This window comes from Salvelinus sp. IW2-2015, unplaced genomic scaffold (assembly GCF_002910315.2).
Source record: "Salvelinus sp. IW2-2015 unplaced genomic scaffold, ASM291031v2 Un_scaffold16698, whole genome shotgun sequence".
NCBI classification, from domain to species: Eukaryota; Metazoa; Chordata; class Actinopteri; order Salmoniformes; family Salmonidae; genus Salvelinus; species Salvelinus sp. IW2-2015.
The window spans coordinates 6,762-16,271 of NW_019957714.1; the positions used below are offsets into that span (position 1 = coordinate 6,762).

General features: G+C 45.8%; 1 protein-coding gene across 1 annotated transcript in view; it reads right to left on the reverse strand.

Annotated features, from left to right (window-relative positions):
• Positions 1-226: 226 nt before the first annotated feature.
• Positions 227-9,510, reverse strand: part of LOC112081057 (E3 ubiquitin-protein ligase HACE1) — a 14,968-nt gene continuing 5,684 nt past the window's right edge. The window contains 16 exon segments of the mRNA XM_070442831.1: positions 227-541; positions 942-1,055; positions 1,194-1,264; positions 1,506-1,604; positions 3,818-3,949; positions 4,342-4,538; positions 4,726-4,875; positions 5,232-5,319; positions 5,579-5,676; positions 6,450-6,552; positions 7,424-7,520; positions 7,667-7,735; positions 8,514-8,620; positions 8,622-8,807; positions 8,809-9,116; positions 9,186-9,265. Coding sequence (XP_070298932.1) covers positions 439-541; positions 942-1,055; positions 1,194-1,264; positions 1,506-1,604; positions 3,818-3,949; positions 4,342-4,538; positions 4,726-4,875; positions 5,232-5,319; positions 5,579-5,676; positions 6,450-6,552; positions 7,424-7,520; positions 7,667-7,735; positions 8,514-8,620; positions 8,622-8,807; positions 8,809-9,116; positions 9,186-9,265 — 2,002 coding nt within the window. The 3' untranslated portion in view covers positions 227-438.

The following is a 9,510-nucleotide window of genomic DNA, read 5'->3' on the forward strand; positions in this document are numbered from 1 at the left end:
TTGTTGTGACCATGGTAACATGTTTTTGGCAGTTCAGAGTGAAATCAGGGGTATCACATTTCCTTTGCCTTCAATTGGGTTGAAATGACTGGGAGCTTGTTAATCTTATAAAAATCATACCTTGTTCTGGCTGTAGAATAGAATATACCCAGCTAAAACAAACTGCCACATAGATAGGTGAAATATGCCGCATAGAAAGGTGAAATATGCCGCATAGATAGGTGAAATATGCCACATAGAAAGGTGAAATATGCCACATAGAAAGGTGAAATATGTCACATAGAAAGGTGAAATATGCCACATAGAAAGGTGAAATATGTCTGGATTAGGAAGTGTTGGATGCATTCCCTGCACTGATGTGTGTCCATGCCAATGCGCACACACACTCTCGTGTGCATGGACCAGAGGAGTCCCGCTGAGACGTAGCTGCAGCCAGCGTCACGCCATGGTGTACCCGTAACTCCCACAATGCAGTGCGACCAGCAGCCTGTCCCGCAGGACCTCCTGGCTGGGGTATTCTGGGAGTTTCATCATGTTGATGCTGTGGGAGGAGCATCATGGTCAATGTAGTTTCTTGTGGTTCACTGCAGATTGATGGCATGTCATTATGTCTCATATCATATCCAGCTGCTGTAGTATACAGTACAGTGGTGATTTCTACCTGCCAAAGTATAGACCTACAGCGATGAGAACTACAGTACCTGTCCTTTCTATCCAAAATGCAGAAACCCCTCCCTGTTTTTCCCTCTCCTATACTAGTGCACTAAAGCAACACACACACACACACACACACACACCTACACACACCTACCTCCAGAGGCAAAGGAGACAAAGGAACCATACTGCCCTCTAGTGCTTTTTCTGTCAGCATGCTGCTCTCTCTAGTGAGTGACAGCGAGTGAGCGCATGTGTGTGAGAATATACGTGCGTGCGGTCCTCACCAGGTGCTGGAGGTAGGCAGTAGGTTTGATGTGTAGGGTACAGAGGCAATAGTGAACTTCTGTAAGCCACTACCTCCCATCAGAAAGGCAAAGCCACCATGAGGTACCCTGGAACTAACAGGGACATGAGAAAGGAATTAGACAGGACATGAGTGAGAGTAAGTGACGGATCATTGATCAGATCTTACAATGGCCTTATGTGAGAAACTCACCTGCCACATACACACATACACTGACTAATTAGAAATTCACCTGCCAGTGACAAACTGCAACAGCAGGACCCTCTCCTCTTGGGTAAGGCTTTCTACCACCTTCCAGAACCACTACAAGACAAGAGAATCCATATTAAACCAAATGAAAACCACTGTGAGATAAGAGAATCTGACAAGAGAATCAACTTTAAACCACTAAGCCAGCCTGGGAGGAGGTGTTAAGAYCTCTGTAGGATCAGCCATGCCTGTGGTACATCTCTCTAAATTGGAGTTGTTCCAGTAAAAAGGGTCCTCCTCGCTGATGAGGTGGTGTTACATTAAAAAGAGTCCTAACCGGTGAGAGCTAACTGACCTGGATGACAGGTTCCTCCAGGTCATAGCCACTGGTGTATTCTGTGTTCCTGTGCCAGTCCTGCACATCGATCTCTGGCATCCCAGAAAGCAACAGCTCCTACACACACACAGAGGTTAAATAGAGTAGTAGTCAGGACACATGTACAAGTCGGAAGTTCACGTACACTTAGGTTTGAGTCATTAAAACTAATTTTTCAGCCACTCCACAAATTTCTTGCTAACAAACTATAGTTTTGGAAAGTCGGTAAGGACATCTACTTTGTGCATGACACAAGTAATGTTTCCAACAATTGTTTACAGACAGATTATTTCACTTAAAATTCAATGTATCACAACTCCAGTGGGTCAGAAGTTTACATACACTAAGTTGACTGTGCCTTTAAACAGCTTGGAAAATTCCAGAAAATGATGTCATGGCTTTAGAGGCTTCTGATAAGCACATTTACATAATTTGTGTCGATTGGAGGTGTACCTGTGGATTTATTTCAAGGCCTCCCTTCAAACTCAGTGCCTCTTTGCTTGACATCATGGGAAAATCAAAATAAATCAGCCAAGACCTCAGAAAGATTGTAGATCTCCACAAGTCTGGTTCATCCTTGGATGCAATTTCCAAGTGCCTGAAGGTACCACGTTCTTCTGTACAAACAATAGTAGGCAAGTATAAACACCATGGGACCACGCAGCCGTCATACCGCTCAGGAAGGAGACGCGTTTTGTCTCCTAGAGATGAACGTACTTTGATGCAAAAAGTGCAAATCAATACCAGAACAACAGCAAAGGACCTTCTGAAGGTGCTGGAGGAAACAGGTACAAAAGTATCTATATCCACAGTAAAACGAGTCCTATATCGACATAACCTGAAAAGCCGCTCAGCAAGGAAGAAGCCACTGCTCCAAAACCGCCATAAAAAAGCCAGACTACAGTTTGCAACTGCACATGGGGGCAAAGATCATACTTTTTGGAGAAATGTCCTCTGGTCTGATGAAACAAAAATGGAACTGTTTGGCCATAATGACCATCGTTATGTTTGGAGGAAAGGGGCGGGGCTTGCAAGCCGAAGAACACCATCCCAACCGTGAAGCACGGGGTGGCAGCATCATGTTGTGGGGGTGCTTTGCTGCAGGAGGGACTGGTGCCCTTCACAAAATAGATGGCATCATGAGAAAGGAAAATTATGTGGATATATTGAAGCAACATCTCAAGACATCAGTCAGGAAGTTAAAGCCTGGTTGCAAATGGGTCTTCCAAATGGACAATGACACCAAGCATACTTCCAAAGTTGAGGCAAAATGGCTTAAGGACAACAAAGTCAAGGTGTTGGAGTGGCCATCACAAAGCCCATAAATTTGTGGGCAGAACTGAAAAAGCGTGTGCGAGCAAGGAGGCCTACAAACCTGACTCAGTTACACCAGCTCTGTCAGGAGGAATGGGCCAAAATTCACCCAACTTATTGTGGGAAGCTTGTGGAAGGCCACACGAAATGCTTGACCCAAGTTAAACAATTTAAAGGCGATGCTACCATATACTAATTGAGTGTATGTAAACTTCTGACCCACTGGGAATGTGATGAAAGAATTAAAAGCTGAAATAAATCATTCTCTACTATTATTCTGACATTTCACATTCTTAAAATAAAGTGGTGATCCTAACTGACCTAAGACAGGGAATTTTTACTCTGATTAAATGTCAGGAATTGTGAAAAACTGAGTTGAAATGTATTTGGCTAAGGTGTCTGTAAACTTCCGACTTCAACTGTATCATATACAACAGACTTATAAAACCTAACTTCATGCTTCTTCTGTTCAAAATCATGTTGACAAAGACACAAGGGTGTTTTTCTAACGCAACTGAACACGGGTGGTCCAGTGGTAAACAGAGCAGAGCTAAACTCTCCTCCCCACTGAGTCTGAGTGTTGTCAGCAGGCGAGCTGTGACCGTGTGACCGAGGCTTGTACCTGCACACACATGTCCAATAACACGGCGGGCCAGATAATCGCCATGGTACCCTATCGATCCAGGGACTAGTGAGGACATGGATTTTGCCGACACACACTCAAGGTGACCCCAACATCCCATTGACACCCCCCAAGCCAGACAAGGCCACTCAATCCCTGCATCAGACATCAGATCCCGCTAGGCAAGCAGGCGAGAGCAGAGAAGGAGAATAAAAGATAATGGGTAAGAGGGGGTGAGAGCAGAGAAGGAGGTGAGGAGAAGAGAGTTGAGGACAGTAGAGAGGAGAAGAGAGGTAAAGGAGAAGGGAGTTGAACACAGGCCAAAGGAGAAGAGAAGAAAAGCAAGGACACTAACCAAGTCATATTGATCAAAGAGCTGGATGAGGGAGGGGGGAATGAAGGTGTGGAACCCGTGCAGGAAGGCATTTATCTGGGGTTGGATGGCTCGAGTCATCCTCAACTCTGTTACCAACTGGACATACTCCGCCTGAGTGAGAGAGGGAGAGAGAGGTTTATATATAGGGAACATTCACTACGTAGAGTCTGGGTGATCTTTGGGCAGCCCTCTAACGCCGTCTCGTTTTACTGGCTTCTTCCTTACAGAACATTACCACCTGCAGGCCAGGTGGTAACTACACACTCAAATTCCCCAAAAATGTCCAAACTTTGTCAAACRCAGGCAAGCACGCACACACATCATATACACATGACATATTAATCATATAAGGTCATAAGTGTTATAGAATAGTCTACATCACAACTTCCTTCTGCTTGACCTGTCAATCATCTGCTATTCTCACCTAGTTGATGTTGAGAGCAACAACAAAAATGCTAGGGGTTAGGAGTTTCAGATCCTCCTTCTGTGATARGCTGGCTCACCTTGTTGTCCTGGGTGACAATGATGCTAGTCCCGCCAGGTTTGAGTGGCACCTCCTCCATGGCGCCGAACACGTCTGTTTCCACAGAGMAGGTGAGSTCCAGTCMCAGGTCGCTGATGTCGTTGTCCAGGATCCACTGCAGATTCTTGGCATACTCTGGATCGATGGACGACACATCCTGGTAGTTCACTGGGATGCCTGGACACACAGACCGCACCCGTACTGTTACAACACTGTAGCATCACTGTAAAAACACTAACAACTGTATTATAACCCAGTTACAAATGTAACAACCTGCTCAAGTAGAGGATACACCCTGGTAGATCACTGGGATTCGTGTTAACAACCCACTGTAGAACGTGTGTRTGAGGTGTGTGTGTGTTACCCAGTATGTGTTTGTAGAAGGAGCGGGTGAAGTAGATGTTGACCAGCTGACGGTGGTAAAGAGCCAACCCCAGGATCTGACCCGCAAACCGGAAGTAGTTCAGATGATCAAGGTTCACTGACGAGTTACTGTTGGGCTGGAACGTGGTGCCTGTGACACACACACACACACACACACACACACACACACACACACACACACACGATAGACACACACGCACAGTGACAAACAAATAAATACCAGTCAAGCTTTGATCTTCTTACCTACCTATCTTGAATACGTTTTTGGATTCTGATGCGAGAGAGGAAAACATTTCACAGTCACAATACACAGCTAGGCTAGGCTAGGCATACAAACGTATAATTAACCAACAAAGTATTTGGATCATGATGCAAGGTAACAACAATTTAAAAAACAGCGAGGGAGGAAAATACACCCTCAATTACAGTAAAAAAAACACAGTTTACACAAACAACATCTCATCAGCCAATCGAAAGGTGCCTCACCGTCCGCTGACTGGGTGAAGAGGCCATAGTCTGCATTGATGATCTCATTGGACAGGACGTCAAACCACTCCCTCAACACACCCTGGCCCTGGACACAAAGGTCACAGGTCAACTGCTAACTGAGCATGTGCTGAAATGGGACCCTGTTTCCTGTATACTGCACTAATAAACTGTTTCTAGGACTAAGCACGGGTCATTTGAGATGGTGCCCTATTCCCTTTGCATTTTGGGAACTATTCCATTGTTTCCATTACGCTAGGCAAGTTCAATCAAGAGTTTCTAAACGAAAGTATTTTAAAAGAAAATACTATTTGAACCTAGGTCAGACAGACACTGATAATACCCACCATTCCTTCCTCTCCATGGAATCGTACGGCGATGCCCTGTTTGAACTCCTCATTGGTCGATTTGGAAACCATCGCACGGCTACTGCTGAATATGGACTCTGAGAGAAAAGAGAAACATTGAGAAAGAGACACACACTGATATATTGCTGGGTGGAGTGTAAGACATATGGGGATGTAGGATGGTCAGTGGGGTTAGCTGTACAGGAACGATGGGTTATACTGTATGAAGGGTGGGTCAGTGGGGTTAGCTGTACAGGAACGATGGGTTATACTGTAATGAAGGGTGGGTCAGTGGGGTTAACGTACAGGAACGATGGGTTATACTGTATGAAGGGGGTCAGTGGGGTTAGCTGACAGGAACGATGGGTTATACTGTATGAAGGGTGGGTCAGTGGGGGTTAGCTGTACAGGAACGATGGTTTATACTGTATGAAGGGTGGTCAGTGGGGTTAGCTGTCACGAACGATGGGTTATACTGTATGAGGGTGGGTCAGTGGGGTAGCTGACAGGAACGATGGGTTATACTGTATGAAGGTGGGGTCAGTGGGGTTAGCTGTACAGGAACGATGGTTATACTGTATGAAAGGTGATCAGTGGGGTTAGCTGTACAGGAACGATGGGTTATACTTGTATGAAGGGTGGTCAGTGGGGTTAGCGTGTAAGGAACGATGGGTTAATACTGTATGAAGGGTGGGTCAGGGGGGATTTAAGCTGTACAGGAACGATGGGTTATACTGTATGAAGGGTGGATCAGTGGGGTTAGCTGTACAGGAACGATGGGTTATACTGTATGAAGGGTGGTCAGTGGGGTTAGCTGTACAGGAACGATGGGTTATACTGTATGAAGGGTGGATCAGTGGGGGCTTGGTACCTCTGTGGATTAGCAGGATGTCGTTCTCGTTGACAGTTCGATGGACCATGTCTGAGTCTGGCTGTCCTGCCAATAGGTGCTCATAGAACCACTCACAGCGCTCCTGAATGGCTGTGAGGGGAACAAACAATAACGATTTACTTACAGCCTGCAGGTATAGTGCATTATGATGCAGATATAATTTATTACAAGACTTCAAAGGCCTTATTATGTCTTATAATTATCCTAACTAAATACCAGCCACAGCACTTCCCAAAATTCATTATCTCTCTCTACACTTTCAAATCTGAGACGATGTCTAAACCAATGGTTCCAAAGCCTCAAGTGTCTAAAGAATGCAGAGAGGGAAGAACGGCATTTATATTTGCATAATATTTGAATGTCTTTGTTCTCCATGAGAGATGAGCTGGGGAGAGAGAGCACAAGAGAGAGATAGAAATGAGAGAGAGATTTTCCCCTGGGTCTCCTGTGCATACAGAGGGAGATGTGGAGATGGAAGTCTTCGTCGGGGTAAAATCTGTCATTAAAACGAGGGGCTCTTATTCCCAGGTGGGATATAATCCAGAGGTAACGAGGCTTGCCACGCCGTCCGCCGCTCAAATATGAATAGTGAGGAGTGAGGAGTGAAACACTACACACAACTTAGAACAGGCACTTACAATTTATCAAGCTGTATAAAAGGAACTTAAGACAAGTGTTATCGCCATGGCAATAACGTTGTTAAATGATCCTGCCTGGAAGACACGGGTGTTTCAAAGTCACTCGCAACATAGTCCCCAGAGGGAGAACTACAGAGGGACATAAAGAGAGGGAGAGAGGAGAATATATAGAAAGAGATAGAGAAAGGGAAGGGGAAAGAAAGCTGATGTCATAGCATGCAAATAAGAGGCCATGGGAACGTTGTCTTGGCCCTTGTATGTCCTACCTACAGCAGATACACAACCAGGAAGTTGACTGATAGACCAGCCAATCACAGGTCTCACCTGGCCTTTGATTATGTGCATGAAGTGGGACATTAGCTCTGGACATTCCAACAGGAAGTGGAAATGGTTAAAGATGATCTTTGGATTCCTGAGAGCGAGAGCAATAGAGGGATGGAGAAAGAGAGGAGAGAGAGAGAGAAATGGAGAGAGCGAGAGAAATGGAGAGAGAAACGACAGGTTAAGTTAGAGAGATTGATAAGAAGTGTCTGGGTAAGATCCTGTCAAAGGACTCACCTGGTTATGAAACATTTGAGAACCTCRTCATGCTTGCAGACAAACTCTATGAAGCGAGGAGACGTCATTCTGGATGAGGAAAGACAAGGAAACACAGAGGGAGCAAGATAAAGAGGGAGGAGGGAGACAAAAAGAGAAGATGAAGCAAGAGAATAAGAGAAATGAAAACACTCACTACATAACCAGGAGCTGTGTTTCAGAAGAACACAACACAGAGATAAGTAGTGCAGCATCTGTCTATTATAATGAGTGGATCTGATCCCTCTCCAAAACACAATAACCTGCATTATTGAAACAGTGTTTCCCTGACAGGGGAACAGCCAGGCTATCAGCTAATGAAGAGCAGGCCTGGGAAGGAGAAACGCAAAGACAAACACAGCCATCTTCTTCTACTACAGCAGCATAGGGCCAATAACAGTCGCTCCTATTCAGCGTTCAATTAGGCTGAGTTTAATGATCTAATTAAAATGTAATTATCTAGCCAGGGGGCCAGGAAAGGTGTGTGTGTGTGTGTGTGTGTGTGTGTGTGTGTGTGTGTGTGTGTGTGTGTGTGTGTGTGTGTGTGTGTGTAGAGATGAGACATTAAAGCTCCATTATTTCCCAGGCCTAGTCACACAGAGGGGCTCTGAAGGAGGAAGTTACATAAAGTATCTCTGTGAAACTAGGAGATATTGAGAGGAACACTGACTGTCATTTAGAGGCCAATATAGATCAGTAAAATCAGGTGTGTGCACTTGAGTGCAATCCAGAGCCTGGCCAAAGTGAAAACCAGCAGAATCTCAGGACTCCCAAGAACTGGAGTTGCCCATCCCTGGGTTAGAGGTCAGAGGTCAGGGGTCATTCTCACCCCTGTGGAATCTGACAGGAACAGCACATGTAGAAGGCCTGGATCACCGCGCTGAGCCGATTGGCCGTCATAGAGATGACATCCTCTCCATCCGTGTATACCTCCGGCATTTTCCATAACAACCTTCGGGGTCCTCTTGTCAACCTCTGGGTCCAGCAAAGGGGGTAGGGGCATGGAGGGTGGCAGCGACGGTGCCACCGTGAAGACGGCAGGGGTGGAGGCGGAGTCGACCTCGCCACGTTGTTTGAGGAGGAGGGAGGCGATCTCGCTCCCTGAGGATGAGGAGGGCTCTTCCCCTTCTCTTCCCCAGCTCTGTGGAGATCAACACCAACCACTCATCTAGAGAGTGCCACAGCAACTCCAACGGCTGGAAGAAATCAGAGAGAGAGAGGAAAGGGAGAGGCAAGGAAAGAGACTGAGTGAGTGAAGGAGACGGAGCGAGTGAAGGGGAGAGAGGAGAGAGAGGGAAGAGAAAGAGGGATATAGCGAGCGAGAGAGAGAGAGACAAACAGACAGATGTTAAAAAAGAGAGAGAAATAGGGAAAGAAAGAGGAAGAGAAAGAAAGAGGGGTAGATGCTGACAGTGAGGGAGGAAAATACACCCTCAATTACAGTAAAAAAAACACAGTTTACACAAACAACATCTCATCAGCCAATCGAAAGATGTCTCACCGTCCGCTGACTGGGTGAAGAGGCCATATGCTGCATTGATGATCTCATTGGACAGGACATCAAACCACTCCCTCACCACACTAAAAAGCCATGCACCAAAAACACACACACACACTCAAAGTCATGCACCAGGACAAGTCATGGATCAGGGGATCAGTAGATGGTGAACAATCTCTCAATGCCCTCTTCTGATTCAAACCATGTACTACATCTCTGTGTGTATCTGAATTCAGGTTCAGTACTAACCCCATACTGACCTTAAAGACCTGCCTGCACTGCCTCTTGTGTGGCTTCCATATGCATTTGCCTCAGGTGTGGCTGGGAG